This window comes from Notechis scutatus, chromosome 6 (genome assembly GCF_049901735.1).
Source record: "Notechis scutatus isolate UNSWTSFEM ecotype Mainland chromosome 6, rNotScu1.2, whole genome shotgun sequence".
NCBI classification, from domain to species: Eukaryota; Metazoa; Chordata; class Lepidosauria; order Squamata; family Elapidae; genus Notechis; species Notechis scutatus.
This window is the reverse complement of record NC_142014.1, coordinates 65,325,267-65,350,140: the sequence shown is the minus strand read 5'-3', so window position 1 is coordinate 65,350,140 and position 24,874 is coordinate 65,325,267. Positions and strand designations below refer to the sequence as shown.

Here is a 24,874-nt window from a genome sequence, read left to right as displayed (position 1 = left end):
GAAGCAGTTTCATTTCAATAGACAGACTCAGAATTCAACATAGCTGCAGAGCTTAGCCATGCCTCAGCTACTTCTAGTTTCAGTTTCCTAGGCAGTTTCAGTTTCCACACAGTTCTCATTGGCTGACTTAGTTGCTATGCGTATTCATTGGCTGACCTTGTTACCATGCTCTATTCCAGTTCATGAATATACTCTGACAGATGGAATCAAAACAGAGAGGATTCTAGGAAATACAAGACTGGAGAGATCTGTGTGGAGTTGCTCAATCATCCAAGTCATTGTTGTCCCAAAGGTTCTTCTTCCAAAAAGCTTCTTCAGTTCTCACTGCCTGGTGGGGTTTGGAAACCCCACCCGGGATTATAATGGATGGGAAGTGAAACGTTTTCAAAGGAAAAACCAAGAAAGCCCTGTTTGCCTTTTGCAAAAAGAACCTATGGGACAAGCCTGGAGACAAGAAGTTTGAAAATGAAGATGGTGGCGGCAAATCAGCTACATTGGCTAAGGAAGACTTGGAAAGTTTATTGAAAAAGGGTTGAAAAAGGGACTGCTAATTGAGAAAGAGTGGCTGGTGATTTCAAAATGGATTAGGCAGTTTTTGGTACTTCTGGGGGTTCATTTGATCCTAAATGTGGGGGAAAAACACTGTGAAGAAGAAAAGCACTTTAAGACCAAATCAGTAACCAAAGCAGATGGCACGTTAGATGCCAGGAAAAAAAAAAGGTAGAATCAGAAGGTCACCCATGGGATCCAGGCCAACCGCCAGCATAGCAATTGAGAGAGATGGAAAATTGCTCTTAAGTTCTCCTGTCTTAATTCAGATAGAAATAGCTCTACTATTTAGCAACATTGACGGGTGCAGGCACACTTGATACCCACATATCTTAAATGCATATTCTAATAAGTGATTCATATTTGGAATAGCTTTCAGCTAAATGTTAGGGTGCCTTAGAAAAGAAACGGCTGTCGCCCACATTTTGGAACGAGAGGGGGAGAATTATTCACCAAAGAAGGCAAAACATTAGCTGGGGAACTAAAACTGTTTGACTGTTCTGGTAAAGCTTAGCTGAACTTGCTCATTACTATGTCTGTTAAGCAAATGGGATCAGGGGGGGAAAAAACCACCTACTAAAAAAAGCTGTGGCCCTGCTTCTTGGAAGCCTTAAACACATTCAAGGACAGCCAGTGTTACAGATTCTCTCTGTGCTGTCTTCAGAAACTGAAACAGGATTTTTGTGGGGCAGACCCAGGGGTGGGATTCAAAAATCCCAGCAATCGGTTCACTGCCCAGTTGCTGGGTGAGTGTGGCCTACCAGAACTTCCGGAAGGGCCGTTTTTTGCCTTCCCAAGGGTCCAGAGGCTTCCTTCGGGCTTCTGGGAGGGCGGAAACGGCCTCCCCCGGGGCTCTGGAGGCCCCCTGGAAGCTGAAAACAGGCCCGTTTTGCAACTTCCGGTTCTTATGGTAGGGCTGTTTTTTGCCTTTCCAAGGGTCCAGAGGCTTCCCTGGCGTCTCTGGGAGGTGAAAACGGCCTCCCCTGGGCTCTGGAAGCCCTCCAGAAGCCGGAAACAGGCCTGTTTCCAGACTTCTGGAAGGCCCATTTTCCCCCTCTCAGAGCTCCACACGGACCCTGCACTCACCTGCATCGAAAATGGGCCGCGTGGAGACTCCTGTGAGAGGCGGGATGTGGGGGGGGGGGGCAGTCAGTCCGTTCAAATACTAGTTCGACGAACCGGATGCAAATTTAACATCTGGTTTGCCCGAACTGGTCCGAACTGGTAGAATCCCACTCCTGGGCAGACCATATCATTAGGTTCGTTTTTAAGTAGCTTTGGGCTTTTGATATTTCTTTATAAGAAGGAGTTGTTTTTCAAGCAGCACGTGTATCTCGAAGCTGACTAGGAAAGTAGTCAGAGAAAGGTGCCCTTAGAATTGAATGAAACTTCCATTCCGTGGCACAGGGTTTCTCAGCCTTGGCAACTTGATGCGCAGGCTTCAATTCCCATAATTCCCCAGCCAGCATGAGTTGAAGTCCATGCATCTTCTAATAGACAAGCCTGAGAGACCCTGTCCTACAGAATGGATATTGCATTCGGTTGAAGTGCACCATTCTCTGACTACTTTCCTGGTTAGCTTCAAGATACAAGGTGCTGCTCTCAAAGCAGCTCCTCCTTATAAAGAAATTTTTACAGGGCAGGAACATGTGGCACATGCTCCGTGAGGTCTGTGCATAAGAGATTCTGTTCTGTGCATAGGCGTACCCACGTAGAACCTGATAGCTTTGATCTTTACTTCTCCTGCAAGGCAATTTCGCACCTCCCAAAGTGGGACTGTCTACTAGCAATTCAGCACCTGGAAATCAGGCTCAAGAAGTAATCAAAATGTGATAAACATTAATTAGTATAATAACCAATTGCTTAATGGAAGGAAAGAAGGAACCTTGATTATGTTTTCTCACGGGATTTTTAACCATCAACTTTTTGATTGCACTTACTCAGATTTCAAAGAGGAGGTGAAGAAGCTGTTTTTAAATCTGAAAATGAAGAGAGTAGAAGGCCAACAGTGGGAGGTAGATGTTCTACCGCTTCTGACAGATTGCTTCAACTTACTTGTCCGTGGGGCAAAAGTACACACTGCAATTTCCTGCTGCTAAAACTTTTGAGATGAAGGTGGGATTGACTTTTAACTGCTCCCCTCAGCAGCTATAAATTGAAAGCATCTATTTTTTTCATGAGTTAATAAAAGTTTGGGCTTGTGGATTGCTCTATCTTTGGGCCTGTGGTTTATAGGATTGCTTTATCTTTGAGGGGCAAGGACAGTGATATTCCTGGCCCCCTCCCTGGGGGTCTAGGCCAACTTGCTGAGGCCAACTTATCACGGCCATCTCGCCATGGCCAACTCACCGCAGGACAACTCAAATGTTATCCACCACTGTCTCTTCAACATTATTTTCATTTTTGTCCATTTCCACAAAAATGGAGATAACTCTGAAGAAACAGTGGCAGATAACATTTACCACATTGAGTTTGTCCCTGTTGTGGTTCGCCAGCAGCAGGTATGGACGACTGAGGTCTCGGAGAGTGAGGACTCAGATGAGGGGCCTACGTGTGATTTAGGGATGGGGCCAAGACCATCAGGGAGTGGAGTGCTGCCTTCGGAGATTGTGGAGGCTGTCAGCAGGGGTGAAGAGGTTCCCGAGGAGCCTGAGCCCAGTGCGCGTGCACGCAGGGCTGCTTGTAGGAAAGAGCAGCTGCAGCAGCACGGGCGACTTGGGAGTAAGGCTGCAAGGTAATGCCTCCTTCCTTAAGAGATAAAAGCCAGCCTGAGAGACCGGTATTCTTTGCAGGAAGCAAGGAAATTCTTGCACTTCAAGCCTTGTGGAAGTTCGGACTATCTTGGTTTGTGTTTGAAGATTTTTTGTTTGGAATATTTCTTGGCAACTTAATCTAGTGCTTTTGGCAGCCTTGTACAACCTTGGCAAGGCTCGTACTTATCAGAGACAATTAGTTTTGATAGCTTTTTAATCGTGAATTAACGGAATTCGCAAAGAAGCATTAAAAGGTTTTGCTTTTATCTCTGTTTGGTGTTTGTTTACTTGGAACAAGGTTTGGGTCAGAACAGTCACACGTGGAATTGTCCTATGGCAAATTAGCCGCAACGATTTGTCCCATGGTGAGTTAGCAGTGGCAAGATGACCGCAGAGAGTTGGCCATGGCAAGTTGTCTCATTCTGTCGCCTTCATCTGAGATATTCTCCACGGTCTTCTGTCTTCCAAAATGGGGAAGCAGTGCTCAAGTTACTGCCATGATTAAAGACGATGTTATTTGCATTCATTTTCCTCCACAAGATGTTATTGGATTCCATTCTCTGTTCCCTGAAATGATACAGGCCATTTCCCCATCTCATCTTAATAGTTGACTATCTACATGAATTCAGGTAAACTTTGCATCTGGACTACTATAATGCATTTTACGTGAAGCTGCTCTCAAAGGCCAGTTGGAAGCTTCAACTGGTCCAGAATGAAGCTGCTCAAGCAGTTATGCGTGCACCTTGGTTTTCCCAGGTTAACATTTCTGCTTCACAAGCTCCACAAATCACCAGAATGTTTCTGAGAGCAATCAAGATGCTGAAACCCCTTCATGGCTCAGGACCTGAATTACCTACTTCATGTATGCCTGCCTGTTTTATTTTGATACAGTAAATCTGACATACTTCAGGTCCATCAGTAAAACTGAGGTCTTGGAGATGTAGTTTTTCTATGGCCAGCTCTACTTTTGGAGCATTGTCCAAAATATCACACAGTCCAGGTCCTGCTGTTATTTAGGAAAGGCCTAAAATGTAGCTTTTCCCCCCCACACAGGACCTGAGCCATACTGATTTGTTATTGTGTACTGGTATTGGGATATTAACCTCTTGGTATTTATATCTCTTTTCCTTCCCTGATGTGGTAATGTGGTTTTCGTTTGGGTTTATTGTTTTTCTTTCTAATTTTAATATGTTACTGTGCTTTGAATTTCATGGACTCACTTCAGCAACAGAGGCAGCTTGTACATTGAATAAATAAATAAAATAATGAGAGTGAGTGTTGTTAAATTGGACTCACTGGGTATTCTAAGGTAATCACATTCTGTATTTGTTTCTAATGTTGAACAGTAATTCCCTAATCCAGGGGTCCCCAACCACCGGTTTGCGAACCGGGACCGGTCCGTGGAACAAGTCCTACCGGGCTGCTGGTTTGCTGGACGCCGCCATCTTTTTTGATGAAAACGTGCTTCCGGTGAGCTTTTCTGGGTAGAAAGCTCACCGGAAGCACTTTTTCATCAAAAAGATGGCGCCAACGCTGTGAGCTTTTCCGGTAGAAAGCCATTTCTACCCGGAAAAGCTCATCGAGGTAGTTATGCCGCCATCTTTTGATGAAAAGTGCTTCCGGTGAGGTCACCGGAAGCACTTTTTCATCAAAAAGATGGCGGCGCCCAGCTGATGCCGGTACCGGCGCGGCGGCTGATGCCGGTACCGGGCCGCGGCATAAAAAAGGTTGGGGATCACTGCCCCCACTTTCTCCCCCCCTCCTCCTCCTTTCCTTGGAAAGAGTTTACTGTGGGAAGATTGACCAGAATTAGATTGCAAATGACCCCTTGCGTGTTGTGCTGGCTGGCCTGCTCATAAAGTGTTGCCAGAAATCTGGAACATCGGGGTAGTCCTTGAGTTACGACCCTAATTGATCCCGGCATTTGTAGTCACAAGTTCTGATAATCGTAAAGAGACTCATCAGGTGACTTAATCTGATTTGGTGGCCTTTTCAGCAGAGATCATAAAGCAAATGCAGTGTTTGTAAGTGAACCCATTGTTCACCGTATGCTATTTTTTTTTCTGACCGAAATCAGAAATAAATACCGTCATAAATCACAGTCATTTGGCTACCAGGGCTCTGCAAACAGCCATAAGCATGGGTCAGTTACCAAGTGCCCCAAAAATCATGTGATTGCAGCGTGGGGGGAATGTTGGAACTTCAAAACTGGGTCATAAGCAATTTTTGAGAGGTCCAATATAACCTTATATAGTCACTAAGAAACTGGTTATAAATTGAAGATTACCTGCATTTATTAATAGCAATTGCACTTACATACCGCTTCATAGTGCTTAACAGTCCTTTCTAAGCAGTTTTACAGAGTCAGTATATTTCCCCTAACAATCTGGGCTCTCATTTCACCGACCTCAGAAGGATGGAAGGCTGAGTCAACCTTGAGTCGGTCAGGATTGAAGGAATCGAACTCCTAGCAGTGAGAGCAGAGTTATCCTGCAACATTGCATTCTAGGGACGTGTTGGCTCAGTGGCTAAGGCGCTGAGCTTGTCAATTAAAAAGGTCAGCAGTTCGGCAGTTCAAATCCCTAGCACCACGTAACAGAATGAGTTCCCGTTACTTGTCCCAGCTTCTGTCAACCTAGCAGTTCGAAAGCATGTAAAAATGCAAGCAGAAAAATAGGAACCACTTTGGTGGGAAGGTAACAACGTTCCATGCGCCTTTGGCATTTAGTCATGCTGGCCACATGACCACGGAGACATCTTTGGACAGCACTGGCTCTTTGGCTTTGTAACTGAGATAGCACCACCACCTAAAGCCAGAAAAAACTAGCACATATGTGTGAGAGGAATCTTTACCTTTACTGCATTCTAACCATTGTGCCATCATGGCCATTAAAAACATAATTCTGATCCCTTCCAACTGTCTGCTTCCCTATGAATCCAAACATCATGAAAACAAACAGAATTTCACTTCCTTTTTCATTTTGTGCTATGAATTCCCTGGGCACCAGTTGTTTTCAACATGTTATCCCATCTAAAATCCTCCTTGCACAATTAATTAAAGAACAGTAATTCTCCAAACTATTCTGTTGGTTATGCACTGACAGAATTGTAACAGAGCATGAAGCTATAATGCAGCCGTTGCTCTGCACACACAACAGAAAAATGAGAGAAGGGGAACATTCCCAGGGTGACTGATATTGAATCCAGAAACTTGATTTCATGTAAAACATGCTTACCTTATGGATGATTTTATATCAAATACGGTCTCTCATTCAGTCTTCCTTGCCATTGATAAAACTCTCACCTGTTCCAGCTCCCAATGGTAACGACTGGGTGTGATGAATTTTCCCCCCCTAAAAAACATAGTAAGGTTTCTAATAATAAAATTTGTGCTTAAGCAACCATTAAGGTCAACTTTCTCTACCTGAAGTACTGGTAGTGTGATTGTAGTGAACTTATTGTTCTGTTTTTCAGTCAATATTTTTAATTGCTATACGCTATAATGAATGCTTGTATAAGCAGGAAGTTAGAGAATCAATTAAATCATTAATATATTTTAGAAAACACTTGTCACCTCCCTGTCCCTTTCTTTGCGGTTCACTACCTGAGGCTAAGAAACTATGATTGACCCTATAAGCTTAATGACTGAAGAGAAGCCTTCAACCTATAACAGTTCATTTAGTGACCGTTCAAAATACCAGCAGCACTGAAAAGTGACTTATGATTGGTTTTTACACTCACGACCGTTGCAGCATCCCCATGGTCACATGATCAAAATTCAAATGCTTGGCAGCTGATTCCTATTTATGACGGTTGCCGTATCCTGTGATCACCTTTTGTGACCTTCTGACAAGCAAAGTCAATGGGGAAGCCAAATTCACTTAACAACCGTGTTACCAACTTAACAACTTAACAAATGTGGCAAGAGAGGTTGTAGAATGGGGCAAAATTCACTTAACATATATCTCACAGCAGCAGAATTTTTGGGTTCAATCGTGGTTGTAAATCAAGTATTACTTGTAGTTCATTAAATGTGGTATCAAGTTTTGTCTGTGCTAAATGTTTTGGTCATTAATATGCATCAGTTCTCTCCAGGATTCTGAAATTTTAAGTGTGATGTACGTTATGATCCTAAACACTTGGGGACAATCATGTGGATAAAAATCTTCTTTGTATTGGGAGCCAGTATGGTATAATGGCTAAATACTGGACTATTAACTGAGAGACCATGAGCCCCAATCTATCCACAGTCATTAAAGCCAGCTGGGTGATTGGGCTAGCACAACCTACTTCATAAGGTTGTTGTGAGAAAAATAGGTGGTATGCATACATTACGTATATTACTGTATTACTTTGAGTTGATCAAAAATAAAAGGGAGATGAAAAATTCATTCAAAATACTGGAACTAACCTTGAAGAGCTTTCAAAAGCTCCAGCTGGTCCAGAATGTAGTGGCGTGTGCAGTATGAGGTATCACATAGTACATCCATAACACAACTACATGAGTTACACTGTCACCCAGAATTCAGGGTGCCCTTTGTCACTTTAAAGACCACAGTACAGGACATCAGGTTACTTGAGGGACCATCTTTCCCCGTGGCTTCCACCCATCCTACGAGATCTGGCAGAGAGGACTTTTTTTTTTCATTTTGATTTGTCAATCGCTTATAAGATAATAGATATAAGAATAAACATGAGTATGAATATAGAGAATGGAATGGAATGGAATTGAATTGAATTCTTTATTGGCCAAGTGTGATTGGACACACAAGGAATTTGTCTTGGTGCAAATGCTCTCAGTATACACTCCCCTTACAGACCTCTTAGGAATGGAGTAAAGTCAATAGTGGATAGTTTAAGATTAAAGGAGTGGGGGTTTGAGGATGTAACTACAGTGTCAGGTAGTGCATTCCAGGCATTGACCAGTCTGTTGCTGAAGTCATATTTTCTGCAATCAAGTTTGGAGCGGTTTACATTGAGTTTGTATCTGTTGTGTGCTCTTGTATTGTTGAGGTTGAAGCTAAAGTAGTCATTGACTGGTAGGACATTGTAGCAGATAATTTTGTGTACTACGCTTAAGTCCAACTGTAGGCAGCGTAGTTCTGTGATTCTGTCATTAAAGCAATGTCACTTGGTAGGACCTAGGAAGTGAGTCTTCTCTGTCATGGCACCTACCCTATGTATCAGTCTCTCCCAAAAAATATATGCAGTCCCCATTTTGTTGACCTTTTCGAAGGCTGTGAAGCTCTGGCTCTTCCCCCAAGGACTGGGTCAGGATGTTAGTATGGGGCTCTGGCATGACTTAGGTATATCTGGCTTTGCTGAGGCTTGATATACTTGTATTTGAATTCTTTAGGAATCCCTTGTTTTTATTTAGTTCAGCGTGATTGATGGATAACCATGTAAATTGGATTAATAAATAAATAAAATACTGACAATCCTGTAAATTATTCTCCAGGTTGTAACAGCAGTTTGTTTCCCCCCCCACACACACACATTCAGCCTACATAGAATCCTTGAAGTTAGAAAAATAATGAATCAGGACTGCCTGATTTAAATGCTGGTTTTCTGCAACAGAGGGCTGGCTGTGTCAGTGACTATGATTGGTGTTCTCCTTCATTGGCACATTGTTTCTGTCCTTTAATCTCAATATATTTATTTTGCAAAATTGGGGAAGGGGAGGACATTAATCCGTCTACTGCAAATATCAATCACTCTTTCCCTGGCTTAGTGTGAAGGATTATAACGGTTCTTTGTTTCCAACTTCAGCTTTAATAACTTAGGGAAAACTTGACGTGGTTTCATTCGTGCAGCTAGTACTTTAGGCTGGATTTTATTTGGAGAGAAGACGGTTTCATAGGTTCTAGCTGGCTTAACAAGGAAATTTTCTCTTGTTAAAAAGAGGATGTTAAATTATTTACAGGTACTTGTTGATTATTAGATATAAACGTGCTCAGACATGTAAATGAGCACTCTTTTTGGAGACATTTCATGTGTGTAATGACTATGCTGGGTTATTGATTGACTGATTGTGCCTTTGAGTCAATGTTGACTCCTGACAACTGCCTGGATTTATCCCTGCAGATTTCTTGGCAAGATTTTGGAAGTGGTTTGCCATTACCTCCTTCCCAGAGCTGGGAGAGAATGACTGGCCCAAGGTCACCCAGCTGGCTTTGTGCCTAAAATGGAAGTAAAACACAGTCTTCTGTTTTGTGGCCAGTGCCTTAACCCCCACACCAAACTGGCTCTCTATTCCGGATATAATAATTATTTACTTTTTGAAAAACTTTCTTTAGCCAGTCACGTCTGTATTAGTCACTTGACAATCATACCTAGTATATAATCTCATATTTTATTGATCTATTGTTTTATATGGGGTGTTTATATACCGCCATACTTTTAAGACGTGAAGTATTTTACAATAGAATAACAGAGTTAGAAGGGACCTTGGAGGTCTTCTAGTCCAACTCTCTACCCAGGTAGGAAACCCTATGCCATTTCAGACAAATAGTTGTCCAATCTCTTCTTCAAAACTTCCAGTGTTGGAGCAAACAAACAATAATCCTCCAATAGCACCAAAAAAGTTTTAGTGATACCCAGATCCAGCTTTACACTAAAGACTCACTAGAACATAGTGGTTTTAACCATGTAGTAAAAGGAAAATAATGGACAAGGCTTTCTACTGTATAGCACTGACACCCCTGCTTCATGAGGAATGGAAACCTGCTAATATTCCTCTTGAGATGAGCACATAGGGAAGGCTGAGTTAGAGCTTTCCTTATCTTACTTAGGAGAAATATCTAACTCAGAAAGCTCAAACTGTCCAAGGAGCTGCTGATACAGTTCTACAGAGGAATTATTGAGTCTGTCATTTGCACCTCTATAACTGTCTGGTTTGGTTCTGCAACCCAGCAGGACAGACACAGACTTCAGAGGATAATTAGGACTGCAGAAAAAAAACAATTACTACCAACCTGCCTTCCATCGAGGACCTGTATACTGCACGAGTCAAAAAGAGGGCTGTGAAAATATTTACAGATCCCTCACATCCTGGACATAAACTGTTTCAACTCCTTCCCTCAAAACGACGCTATAGAGCATTGCACACCACAACAACTAGACACAAGAACAGTTTTTTCCTGAAAGCCATCACTCTGCTAAACAAATAATTCTCTCAACACTGTTCAACTATTACAAAGTCTGCACTATTATTACTGTTAATCTTCTCATCGCTCCTTATCACCCATCCCCTCCCACTTGTGACTGTATGACTGTAACTTTGTTGCTTGTATGCTTACGATTTATATTGATTGTTTCCTAGTATGATTTGATTGCTTATTGTACCCTATGACTATCATTAAGTGTTGTACCTTATGATTCTCAACTCTTGACGAATGTGTCTTTCCCTTTATGTATACTGAGAGTATTTGCACCAGTAAATAAAGAATTCTATTCTATTAAAGCCAATAAAGAATTCTATACTATTAAAGTTTTGAAAAATTAAAACTAAAACTAACTAAAATTTAGAAACATAAAATACACAAGAGATTAGATCAGCAAGGAAACTGCCTCAAGATTTCAATGTTGGTAAAGAGATTAAAACCAACACCTTAAATTGGACCCAGAGCTTTTTGGCAGCAACCTAAACACTGGCATAATGTTACTCAACCAACTCTTCCCTGCTTGGAGCCAGGTTGCTACATTTACTGTGGCTTCTGAACCATTATTACGAGTAGCCTCAGAAACCTTTTCTCTTTTCTCTCAAACCTGAACATTCATTCCTGAAGGTCTGTGGAGATTCTCAGTCATCCTGGCCATGGTTGTCCCAAAGGTGCTTTTTTCAAGAGGCAACTGGACTTTCTGGTTTTTCTTTGAAGACGTTTCACTTTTCATCCAAAAAACTTCTTCAGCTCTTCAGAACATATTTGTCTTTCAGAACTGAAGAAGCTTCTTGGATGAGAAGCGAAACGTCTTCAAAGAAAAACCAGAAAGTCCAGTTGCCTCTTGAAAAAAGCACCTTTGGGTCATTCCTGAAGGTTTTTTTGTTTTGTTTTTTTGCCTCACTGTGTTGACTTTCTAACCCAAACATGAAATAATGTGGGGATCCAAACAGGTTGAGAGTGATTAAGATCCAAATTGACCCTATGTGGCAAACAGATATAGAATAATAACATAACATATCTTATCCTAATATGGTATTGTCAAGATGTGTAGAGCTACATGGATTTCTTTTGTTGTTATTACTGTATTATCATTACTGTTGCTTCTCAGCCCTGGTGGCACAGTGATTAAACTGCAGTATTGCAGGCTAACTCTCCTCACTGCCTGGAGTTCAATCCTGATGGGGCTCAACGTTGACTTCCATCTTTTCTAAGTTTGTAAAATGAGCACCCAGATTGTTGGGGACAATATACAAATAATGCTTCTACATTACAGCCCAGAGAGTGTTGTAAAAGTGCTATGGGGTGGTATATAACCTTAAATGCTACTGCTATTTGATGGTCTTGTTGGCAAAATTATGACAACCTTTGTCTTGGTTGGTTTTATTAGAGGAAAGAAGGCAATTGATGGTGTTTAAATAGCTTTTTTATTGGAAAGACATTGTTTTACTTAATCTATATACCAACCAGAGAACTCTTTCTCTTTGCCCATTAGTTAAATGCTGCTGCAAACTGATTGATTGACTGATTGATTCTTAGGATCTCCCAACAAGTGGAAGCCAGCCGGGCACAACTACGAGCAATCAATGAGCGGGTCACCCTTGCCCAAGCCAAAATTGAGAAGATAAAGGGCAGCAAGAAGGCTATTAAGGTTTGGATACTGATTGCAATGGTTCTTTTGAATGGCATTGCTTCCATTAACCTGTGATTAAAGGCCAAGCTGCCTGTAAGAGCAGTCACACAGTTCACAATTGCATGAATGAGTGGTTTTTTTTAATGCAGAATACAAAGTGGTTGCAGTAATAATCAGTATATTAAGGAAAGAGGGTGCTCTAATCTGTTGCCTTCTGTAACAGCCATGATCTAGTTTGAGGATCGGGTAGTAAAGCCTGTTTATTTTCACTGTTTTATTATATTCCAGAGCCTCTTTGTCTTTCAGCAGTATTTTTTAAGCATTCTTACAAGCATCCAGAATGCAAATTTCTGGAATGTTAAGCCAGAAACTGGTTTGCTCAGTGCAGTTAACAAACTGGTAGTAACTTGAGACAGAACGTGGAACTGAATCCTACCATTCTAGCTAGCATCATTGTTTCCCCCAGTTGTAATTCATCCATACTAATACTTAACGTTTACGGGCTCGCATTTGCCATATACAGGTAGTCCTCAACTTACAACTATTTGTTTAGTTGCCATTTGAAGTTACAACAGCATTGAAAAAGTGACTTATGACTGTTTTTCACACACATGGTCACATGATCAAATTTCAGGCATTTGGCGATGGGCATGCGCTTATGCCAGCTGCCCTGGTGGTCATGTGATCACCATTTGTAACCTTCCCAGCCGGTTCCTGACTGTGATGACCCAGGGTGGGATACAAAACAAACACAGTCACAGAAAACAGGTGAAGCCCCTTTTATTCCTTCACTTTGCTTCCAAGCTCCGAATATTCTTGATGGAAGCCAAAAAACTCCCACAACAACAGTTACAAGAAGCAGGGAAAAAGCAACACAAACCAGGCAAGATAAGGGCTGGAGGACGTCCACAGAAAACACACACTGGGAAGGACACCAAACTCAGAGAGGAACCATAAACTAGAGATATTTCCACGCTTTGTTTCCAGCATTCGCCTATTTCCACGCTTTGTTTCCAGCATTCGCCCATACGCAGGTCCATCCTCTTATTCAGTTGTCACACCTGCAGCCCATGAAGAGGATGAAGGCCCCCTCCTCCCAAGTAGACCACGTCTCTCCCGTATCCTCTCCTCCCTGCGTGCCCTAGGATGGATAAGGGATGGACCTGGGTCCTCCTTTGACTGCCCAGCCAGCCTCGGCCCTTCCCCAGCCTCCTCCACAACCTCCGGAGCCACATTTCCACTCCCTGTCGGCTGTTCCTCCTCTCCCTCAGAGTCAGTCTCCACCAGGGGCATGACACTGACAAGCAAAGTCAATGGGGGAAGCTAGATTCGCTTAATGACTGCATGATTCACTTAACTGTGGCAAAAAGGTCATGCAATGGGGGCAAAAACTCAGTTAAAAACTGTCTTATGTGGCAGTGGAAATTTTGGGCTCCATTGTGGTCTTAAGTCAAGGACTACCTGTAATCAGAGTCTTGTAGATTATTTTGTAGGTGAGGAATTAAATTCCAAGGTAGTTCGTTCATAGTTCCTACTTCTGTATTAGCACATGAAAGATGTATGTTTCTTTTTTCTGTTAAAAACCACTCGGCTATCTTGATTATGTGCTGGCAACCTACTTTCCATGCTTCAATTCTCTCTCCTTACATTTTTTTTTCTCGCCTAGGTGTTTTCCAGCTCCAAATTCCCTGCCCCAGAACGGCTGCAAGAATATGCTTCCATCTTCGCTGGCGCTCAGGATTCAGAGGCACAGAAACAACCGAGGCACAAAATTCAGAGCAAGCACAGACCCTTGGATGAGAAGTCCTTACAGGTGAGGATGGCCAGATGGGAGTCAGAGGACACACAATTACATTTCTTACTCAAGAGGCTTCTCTTTGCTTTGGGTTTTTGAGTGCGTCAGGCAGCGTAGTTCTGAATCAGGACAGGAATTGCCTGAGGAGGTCCAGGCAGCAAAAGTATTGCATGGATTAGAAGAAGAAGAAGAAAAACCTTCTTTACATAAGAATCTGCTTGGATTCTATAAAACTATTTTAAAAATGAACCCCTAGCAATGAGCTTGCATTTTTATGCTTGTACAGTATTCAGTCACATGCATAAATAAGTAAATAAATAACAGCAAGAGCATTTAGACTTATATACTGCTTCATAGTGCTTTACAGCACATTCTACACTGTTTAGGGTCATCCTATTGTCCCTCAACAATCTGGGTCCTCATTTTACCAACCTCGGAAGGATGGGAGGTTGAGTTAACTTTGTGCTGATCAGGATTGAACTCCAGACTGTGGGCAGAGTCAGCCTGCAATACTGCATTCTGACCACTGTGCCACCAGGACTCTTATAAGTTAATCTTTTGTTTGTATATTACACACACAAACAATCTCTGGGTTCACTGATTGTGTCGTTGGGAGGTGCGGGATAAATTGCATCCCTGAATTACATTCTCTGATCTCTAGTCAATGTCTATATGAGTAGAGAAAGGAGTGATGAGGAAGTTCGCATTTCCCTTGGCTATTGCCTGCTCTTTCCTGCCTGTAGTCTAGGGCAGTGGCCCCCAACCTTTTTTGTGCCACGGCCTGGTACTGGCATCACAAAATGATCCGCGGCCTGGTACCGGCATCAGCACACATGACAAGGCAAGGCGAGCCGAGCGACCGGCCAGCCAGCCGTCCCCCGCTTCTCCCCACCACCTTCAACTCCTCCTTTGTACCTTTTTTGTGCTTTCTTAATCTCCTCCGCCATCGGGACGGCTCTTCGTTCGAAGCCCCCCCCTTCGATGAAACTAAGGCACGAGGATTCCTTCAGGACCCAAATGCCGCTTTCCAACTGGAAAAGCTCACCCGGAAGCACTTTCTCGCCAAAACAAGATGGCGGCGCCCAGCAAACCGGCGGCCCGGTAGAAAATGATCCACGGACCGGTACCGGTCCAGGGCCCGGTGATTGGGGACCCCTGGTCTAGGGTCTTTTCAGGCTGTATTTTTGGAAAACTTAAAGATTCCTTCGATATTTCTTAATGAGTGTGTAAAATGTTTTGGGAAATTTTGGAACATTCTGTTTTTCCTCCTTACCTTGCTGATCTAGTCAGTTTTCTAGAAATAAATCTTCCACAGCAGGAAGTCGTTGTGGTTCGGTTTTGTGCATCTCTAGTTATCGGCAGCTTTGAATTAGTGCTTCATTTTTTGTACAGTCTTTGTTCCAGTCACTGAACTTCCACAAAGAATATTGTAGTTCCTGGTTTGGACTCTGTGTGCATAAGCCCTGAGTACATTCTTCTTTGCAGATGAGTTAAAATTAAGCTGGCAGTTTTTCCAATATTTAGGAGTCTCCAGTGGCTGCATAGGACAGTCAACAACAAAGGAAGAGCAACTAATACTGTAGAGACTTTTGTTTTCTTTTCAACCACTCTCTTAGCCAAGGACATGTTCCATCATCCCCCAGAGAATTTATTTTATGATGTTAATTTCTTGGGATACCACTGATATATACATCTGGATCCTCATGCAGAAGGAAAAGCTATCGTACCAGACAAGGGCCAGTGAAGCTGCTTCAGGCTTAAACTCTTGTTTTCTTTCTCAAAACCCCCCAAAATAAGCTGCGGTTGAATAATTCAGCGCTTTGCATTTTTCTGTGGTTTAATGGAAGCAAAATCAGTCACGGTAAAAGTAGCATGAATATTTCAGCCTAGCCTCAGAACTCAGTGCACCAATGTACAGGATATGCAGAGAGTTTTGGAATCCACCAAAAATAGCTTCTTCCTCCTTTTCTACTTGAAACTTGACCCACACATTGATCAAACACACTGTCCTTTTGTCTACAATAAGCTGTTTCTCAACCTTGACAACTTCAAGGCATGTGGACTTGAAGTCCCAGAATTCCCAACATGCTTGCTGGGTAATTCTGAAAGTCGAAGTCCACCCATCTTAAAACTGCTAAAGTTGGAAACTGTTCCCTAAGAAGCAGATTTGGGCATTTTCTTTCCCCGCGTCTGACTTTGCAGTGGAGAAAAATCAGCTAAGATTAATTTTCCTTCCTTGAAAAATCTGCTGAAACTACACATATGGAAATAAAGTTGGCTCCTGAAAGTTGTATGCTGTACAGTGCAGCAGTTAATTATGTCTAAAAGGAGAGCTTACATCAGAAAAAAAAGTGCATTTTTAGGGCCCGCATCAGAAAAATATAACTCAAAGAATTAATGCTGGGTAATTTGCAGGTTTTTTTTTTACTTTTGGCATGGTTTTTTTTTTTTTTTGGTTTTTTGTTTTTTTTTGCATATTAGGAGAAAATAAGTAAAAGCATTCTCTGTATGCTACAATCTGTTACATGCAGTTAACTATATTTTTTGTGATTTTTTTTTTAACCCATCAGAAAGTATCCATCTGTAGGGATCACTCCTATTAACATATCAAGAGATTTATTTCCCCAGGCCACAAAACACTTTCAAGAAAATACTTAACCTCTTGCAAATACACTAAGATTTATTTTATTTTGATATTAATCTACTCATCTCAATATTGTTTACATTTAATAGTGACTCTCTAGGACTTCAGGCTTTCTAAAAGACCCAGTTCAGGCTAGACAGAGAATGTATGTTCAGGGGTGTCAAACTCGATTTCATTGAGGGCCACCGCAGAGTTGTGTTTGACCTCGGGGGGGGGGAGCGAGGTGAGTGTGGCCGGGGGTGGGGGTGAGGGCAGCTCAACGTCACTTGTGTCAGGGGCGCCTGTGGCAGCCGAGCGCTCTGCCAGTGAAAATGGGCTCCCGAGCTCCATTTTCAGCTGCGATGGCCGCCTGCAATCGTCAAATTTGCTCTTTCCAGGGCAGCCCTGCAGGCCAGATCTAAGCACCCCACAGGCCACATCTGGCCCCCTGGCCTTGAGTTTGACACCCCTGGTGTATGGGGTGCGAGATAAGGCCAGAGCAGTGAGTTTGGAAAAGAGAATAGACGATTAGATAGTTTGTAGTGTTGGAAGTTATAACCCACCCCTCTCCTAGAAAAATGAAATATTTTAGGATATACTAAAGGGGTAGAATATTTCCCCTAAAAGAGAAGTAGAAACTCAGAGAGGCAGAAACTCAGCCTCCCCTCCCCCCACAACCTTTGTCAAATGGGCCATTAGGGCCTGAGCCAGTCTATTCTACATAACAAAGATATTTATTTTATTTATTTTGATTTGTCAATCGCTTACAAGATAATAGGTATAAGTATATACATAGTTATGAATACATGAAATGGGTACATTTAAGAAAAATAAAAGAAACAATAGGACAGGGACGGTAGGCACGTTGGTGCACTTATGTACGCCCTCTACTCATCTCACCACATGGCACCTGGGAAGATTACATCAGCCAGCACTCAAACAAGCCTGGGACACAGACAAAGCCTACAAAGTTAGCTAAGACCCCCGAACCCTGGGAGTCTGACAGCTAATGAGATCCATTTCTTACACAGGAACAGGAAACACTAAGGTGGGGCTCAATAGAGGGTATAAAACTCAGGCACTCTCAGCATCTCGGCTCTTTTCTTTCTTCACCCAACATCTTGAAGCACGTGAACGCCCTTTTCACCCAGGATCTCCAAGCCATGTCCACCATTAAACCTTCTTTTCTAGCAACTTCCACGATTCCAGTGTCTCCCCCGCCCCCACTTGGAATTGGACCCAGAAGGATATTTCTTCCAACAGTAGTAAGGAGCAAAAAAAAAAAAAAAAAATTTTTAAAAACCCCAAAAATAAAAAAAAAAAAAAAAAAAAAAAAAAAAAAAAAAAAAAAAAAAAAAAAACCCCCCACACAAAGTGGGATTGCAGAGAACTGATTTCCAGTAACTAATGGGAACCAGAACCACAACGGCAGGAATTAGTTGCCTGAATTCTAGCCTACGTTGCAAGTTGGACTGATGAAGAGGTTTGCCTGCTGTAACGTGCTGCTTTTTGTACCCCAGCCCCTCTCACTGAATCAGTTTGAGATTACAACAAAGCCGTGAGACGTCATTACACTGACCTTTTCCCATACTACAGGTGAGAACCAACAGCAGGAAAGAAAGGCAGGAGCTGTGAGTCTGAGGGGCATTGGTAACGTTGGGAGAAATATCCTGCTGGGTTCAGTTCCAAGTGGGGGAAAAGACACTTGGAAACATGGAGGCTGTTAGGAAAGATGGTTTAATGATGGACAGGACCACACGGCCTGGAGCTCCAAAGTGAAGAGGATGCTCACATGCTCCAAGGTGAAAGGAGATCAAGAAGGGCAGATATGCTGAGAGTGCCTGGGTTTTAAATAACCTTTGTTGGGATTTGAATTGGTTGTCAGACTCTCACGGGGCCATGCAGGGGCAACTCTGTAGGCTGTCCTGAGTTCCAGGCTTGGTTGAGCCTCGCTGGATGATGATGCACTGAAAGGGCTCTTGGGCAATTGCTATATCTTTACCTGGAGATCTTTGTTATGTAAAGTATTCTGGCCCAGGCCTTAATGGCCCACCCGTTAACAAAGGTGGGGGTGAGCTTCTGCTTCTGAGGTATTTCTGCTCTTTGAGTTTCTAATCTTTTTAGGGGGAAATATTCTGCCTTTTTTAATATTTCCTAGGATATTTCATTTTTCTAGGAGAGGGGTGAGTTTCAACTTTCAACAGTAGATTTAGGTTTTTCTAAATGCCTAATCTAAACCATCGAAGTAAAGGGCTGCTGGGATGTTAAGAGCTATTGATGTTTGAATTTTGTAGGAGAAGTTGAAGTACTTCCCGGTTTCAGTTACCACCAGAGTCCACCATGAAGATGATGCAGAAGAAGGCCTGGGCAGTCTTCCCAGAAACATTAGCTCCCTCAGCTCCCTGTTGCTCTTCAACACCACCGAGAACCTGTAAGTCTTCCCTGTAGTTGCTACTCTGGGCCACGTTTCCTTTCTGGTGACCCCAAATTTTTGATGCCGATGCTTATTTCTATCTTAGCCCTGAGTGACCAAATAGGTGGTGTGATATTGTTTCAAAGCAGGGCTGTCAAACTCCCGGCCTGCATGCTGGATGCGTCACGCGCTGGCCACGCCCATGCCCGGTTTAGCAAAGGGAAAAAAGTCCCAATATGTCATGTGACACCGCCATGACGACGTGAGTTTGACACCCATGTTAATTTAAAGCATTTCCCAGTCTTCCTCTGCTTTAACAGTTTCCAGTCAAGTTTCCAGTCCTCATCCTTATTTCTCAGCATAAGCCTTAAATCCTGTTGATGCCCCTCTGCTTTGCCCATCTTTTTTCTCCAGCCCCATTTCTCCTTTTTTTTTTATTGCACTTTCCTGTGCCTATTTTGACTAGTATTAAACAAAATCATGTTTATGAAATAATAGATGCACACGAGGAAGCCATACAAATTTAGGTTGCAGAAAAGGAGGCAAGTCAGAGCTGATGCAGGACTGATTACATTAAGCGGAGGAGAAACTGACAGGTTGATAAGTTTATCCCCACTCTTGCAAATCCCTCTTTAATTTTGTAGCGTTCTCAAAATATTGCTTTTGCCCCCTTCTCTACGAACCCCGGTGATATAACTAATTAAATGTGAACTAGATTTTAGGCTTGTGCCTCTGCCTTGGTCCCTTGGATAAACTGTCAACTTCAGTTTTTCTTTATTAAAGTGCGTATGACAGTCTCAAAACACACGAGCAAAGTAAATGTGGGAAAAAAAAAAAAAAAGCTTTGCAGAACAAGCACCGAGCACTGAGAAGTCTGCTTCTGCAGGATTTTTAAAATTCTTTGGATTCCTCCCATGTTTTGATGGTTAAAAAAACAACAACCCCATGATCTATCAGGGCAGACTTGGGCTGGGATCGACCTCTGTTTGGTGCATGGAAATCTCAGTGGGCAGAAAGTTATTCCAGCACTGTATTTCACTGGAGTGACTGTAAAAAGACCCTGATAATGTAGGAAAATACATTTTCCCTGCCTGAGTGTCTTTGCTTTGTTCTCTTTGTAATAAACAGATGGGATTGTCTTTTCCTTTCCTTCTGTTCTTCCCCAGGTATAAGAAATACGTCTTTCTCGATCCTTTGGCTGGCGCAGTAACCAAGACCCATGTGGCTCTGGAGTCAGAGGGAGAAGAAAAGCTTTTTGACGCCCCTCTGTCTATCACCAAGAGGGGGCAAATTGATCAGCTGGTGAGCTACTTAATCAGGATGGGAGGAGAAGAAAAATCCCTGTGCTTCTCACTTGCTAAATCCACAGCGATGGATGGCAAACATACCTTGGCAAAACACTCGCATTTTTTTTTCAATAGCCCACATGATTTGCAATAAGCCTACTTTTGATTTTGGAGTAGGAGGATCCTCTTGAGCATACTGGGAATACAGGTACAGTAGTGAAGCGTCCTTGGTGCTTTCAGAGCTTGGTTGTTTTCTTGCAGACGTTTCATTAACCAAACTAGGTAACGTCATCAGTGTTGAGGGTAGTGAAATGACTTCAAGAAAGCAACCAAACTTGGAGGGCACCAAGGACCCTTCATATCAACCCTGAGTTACAAATTTATAGGCACGGTAGTCTTCAACTTACTAGCACAACTGGGAGCAAAATTTCCATTGGTAAGCAAGATGGTTCTTAAGTGAGTCATGCCCGATTTTACAACCTTTTTGCTATGGTTATTAAGTTAATCCTTGCGGTTGTTAAGTGAATCACGTGGAAATTAAGCAGATTTGGCTTCCCCAGTTGACTTTGCTTGCCAGAAGCTAGCTAGGAAGGTTGCAAATGATGATCACATGAACCCAGGATGCTGCAATCATCCTAAATACATGCTGGTTACCAAGCTCCCAAATTTTAATCGCCTGACCACGGGGATGCTGCAATAGCCATAAGTGCCAGGATTGGTTGTAAGTCACTTTTTTCAATGCTGTTGTAGTTTTGAATGGTGGTAAATTGAGGACTACCTGTACAATAAGGATTCTAGCTAGCATACACATTTAAAATTTTTGCAGAGTTTAATTTAGTTTACTTTATTGTCATTGCACCTCGTACAACGAAATCAAACACCATCTTCAGTGCACATCATGACCATGACCATGAAAATAAACACAAACACACATCCTTCACTCTCCACACATTGAACGAAAACCCCTGACACTGTACCAACCCTGCACTATACAGCAGAATTCAAAAGAGCTACTGCCCTGGGATAGAAGCTGTTTTTCAGCCTATTTGTCCTTGTTTTTATTATTCTGTACCATCTGCCAGATGGTAATCGTTCAAAAAAAGGGTTCCCAGGATGAGATGGATCTTTGAGAATGTTTTGAACTTTCTTAAGGCAGAAGGAGCTATAAAGCTCTTCCAAAGAGGGGAGAGGGCAACCAATGATCCTCTGGGCAATGACGTTAACCCTCTGGAATGCTTTCCTATCTGCCACTGTGCAATTGGCAAACCATGCAGAGGTGCAGTATGTTAAAATGCTCTCTATGGTGCAGCGGTAGAAGGTCACCAGCAGTTTCTCATTCAGTTGTTGTTTTCTGAGAAGCCTCAGGTAGTCTAATCTCTGCTGGGCCCTTTTGACCAGGCTGTAATGTAGGCGGCACCCCAGGTCAGGTCCTCTTTTAGGGTAACACCCAGAAACTTAAAACTGGCCACTTGCTCTACGCGGTCTCCATTGATAATGTTTGTTATACTGTTTTTTATATATATATATATAAAAACCCCACTAATTGTGGAAGCAGAAGAGTTCAGAAAGGATTTTCTGGAGGTTTCTAATTTTGTGCCTATTTTTCAGGTGGCTGAAAATTACTTCTATGTACCAGACCTAGGGCAAGTACCCGAGATAGACGTGCCATCCTATCTGCCCGACTTGCCTGGCATTGCTGCAGACCTCATGTATAGCGCTGACCTTGGCCCTGGCATTGCACCGTCTGCTCCTGGGGTTGCTATACCCGAGCTGCCCACCTTCAGCACCGAACCCACAGAGGTCTTCCGACCAGGTACTAATTCCTCCTGAAGGGCCCAATAGAAAGTAAGCAGAGCCGGGTGGGAGCAAATGGTCACATGAGGCAGTTCTTCCCAGTGGCCCAGATGTTACACCCTTCCCTGACTCCTGCCTTCATCCCATCTGGATGCTCTACTCAAGGAGACTCTGTAAGTCTTGGGGAAACAAGCCCTTGTTACCTGCGTTTGCACCTAAAAAACAACCTCCACGTAATCAGTAAGAATCAAGAGATCCTTGGGGCTCTTTGAACTTGTTTGTTTTCTTACAGGCGTTTCATTATCCAAACTAGGTGACATCATCAATGCTAATAAGGAGTGAGATTTGCTCTCAGTTTATATTCTAGTGCATGGGTCCCCAAACTTGGCAACTTTAAGACTTGTGGACTTCAACTCCCAGAATTCTCCAGCCAGCTGTGCTGGCTGGAGAATTCTAGGAGTTGAAGTCCACAAGTCTTAAAGTTGCCAAGTTTGAAGACCTCTGTTCTAGTGGCTTGGCCTAAGGTGGTCTTAGAGCTGCTTTGGTTTACTGTTGGCTTGTTTGACAGTTCCTTGATTGGGGTATTATTTACTTGATTGTTGGCCTGATGTTTATCTTGGAGTTAATGTATGTTCAGCTGGGTGCTGATTGCTGGTGGGGAGATGTTTTGATCTTTTTATTCCCTTTTTGGCTTTAAGAATCCTTGTGCTTTTCATCATCTAGCACAGAGGTGGGGAACTAATGCCCCCTTATGACTCGTGGACTTCAACTCCCAGCTGGCTCGGGAATTCTGGGAGTTGACGTCTACAAGTCATAGAGGAGCCATAGTTCCCCACCCCTGATCTAGCACATTGGCAAACTATTAATCCATTTTAAGTGTATGTTTCTTGGCTTTCTTGACACTAGCTTAAATAATAAGACCCTAGGTATCTCTCACTTTCCTTTATGCTCCCTGCGAACATCTGCAAATAATAGCATGGAGAAGACAGTAATCCTTCTTGTTTTTAATGTAGCTTAGGAAGCAGTGAGATTCATCTAGCTGGCAGACAATAAACCACTATTATTGGTTTATGAAACTATAAATCTATTTGCTTATGGAAGAACCAAGTCATTTCCTTGATTTGTATGAATGTATCTGTAGTTTGATGTTGCTGCCAAAAAAGAAAAGAAAACATAGTTTTTGGTTGTATTTATTTATTTAATCAAGCGATTATAAGATAACAGGTATAAGTATAAACATAGTTATGAATACATGAAATGGATACATATAAGAAAAAGAAAAAGAAACAATAGGACAGGGACGGTAGGCACGTTGGTGCACTTATGCACGCCCCCTACAGACCTCTTAGGAAAGGAGTGAGGTCAATAGTAGATAGCCTAAGGTTAAAAGTTTTTGGGGTTTGGGGAAGAAACCACAGAGTCAGGTAGAGTATTCCAGACATTGACCACTCTGCTGCTGAAGTCATATTTCCTGCAATCGAGTTTGGTGCGGTTTACCTTGAGTTTGTATCTATTGTGTGTTCTTGTATTGTATTAATAGTGGTTCACTCTCCAAATCAAAGAAAGTAATAGTTCTATTCCGGTATGCTTCGGTCATCTGGCACTTTGAATGCTGCCTCGAGTTCAGAGCTCCAGTCTTTCAGGATTCAAACTTTTCCCCCAAGATGATAAAGCAACAGGCTTTAAGGCTGAAAACCAAGCCTCCCCCAAAAAGATTGAGATTGATTGTTTAGCTCCAAATCAAGACAACTGAGTATCAGAAGGGAGTGTTGCAGAGAAAAACAGTCACTATCTATCATCCTACAAGACAGAAAATAATAATCTGTAAATGACAGGAAGACAATTTTAGCTGAATGCTTGGAAAAGCTACCTAATCATAAGAAGTAAGTCTGACAGCAGAGCCAGTTATTGAGGGAGATGGTTAACCGAACGTGTCGAAGCAGAAGCTGGTCAGCCAACTAGTACAAATGCTTTAATCTGGATTTCTGTACCGAGCATGGGGTTGAACACAACAGCCTAAAAGCCCCCACCCCACCCCCCGGCTGTGTTGTGTCGCTTCTTAGTTAGTTGATTTTCTGCTCTTTCAAGGATGCCGGTGTACTGCAGTACTTCTGGCCTACAAATTCACTTGGGCAATAAACTGATTTACGGACCAGGTTGCCTAGAGTTACACTTCATGTTAAGGCAAATCAAACTTGCGGTGGTTTAGCACAACGCGTAAACTTCCACAGGAGTGTGCCAATAAGTCCCGTGGTGATTAACCACCCAGTGCTACTCTCTTCACTTTTTGATGTTCAAAAGGGTACGTCCCCTTCGAAAGCATGAAGGTACAAATTGGAAACAATGCAGCTTTGAAACTCGAGGAACGAAACTCTAAAACAGTCGAGCAGATAGCTAGAGATCGGCAGAGCATTTCCACGGTATATGTGAATACTAATTTGTGTCCCTTCTCTATTGTTTTAGATCTTCAAGAGGGGGGACCTCCCCCTCCTCCTCCCCCTCCCCCTCCCCCTCCACCCCCTCCACCTGAAATTCCTGCTCATATCCCACCTCCCCCTCCTCTTCCACAAGCGCCAGCCCCTTCTGAATCCCAAACGAGGGAAGACAGAAGCAATACCATGCCATCTGGTAAGACTGGAGGATTAAAGCTGGGAAACCACTCACTTAATGCTATTATTGAGATAGCAGCCAGCTATCATATGCAACATATTTATCTCATATTTATCTACATGCCCTGGAAAATAGAAGAACTGGCTGCGTGATTTTGTTCAATAGTTTTGATCAGTAACTGTAGTACAGTTACTACATTGCAAATGTTCAAAATGCTGCAGATACAGGATTGATCTAGTTTGACTATACTTACAATCA

At 42.6% G+C, this 24,874-nt stretch overlaps 1 protein-coding gene across 1 annotated transcript in view; it reads left to right on the top strand.

The window, feature by feature from the left end:
• WASHC1 (WASH complex subunit 1) overlaps positions 1-24,874 on the top strand; it is a 58,921-nt gene that overhangs the window by 28,833 nt on the left and 5,214 nt on the right. The window contains exons 3-8 of the mRNA XM_087968564.1: positions 12,002-12,113; positions 13,762-13,908; positions 18,808-18,944; positions 20,093-20,228; positions 21,821-22,025; positions 24,470-24,634. Coding sequence (XP_087824690.1) covers positions 12,002-12,113; positions 13,762-13,908; positions 18,808-18,944; positions 20,093-20,228; positions 21,821-22,025; positions 24,470-24,634 — 902 coding nt within the window. The remainder of the gene's footprint in view (positions 1-12,001; positions 12,114-13,761; positions 13,909-18,807; positions 18,945-20,092; positions 20,229-21,820; positions 22,026-24,469; positions 24,635-24,874) is intronic.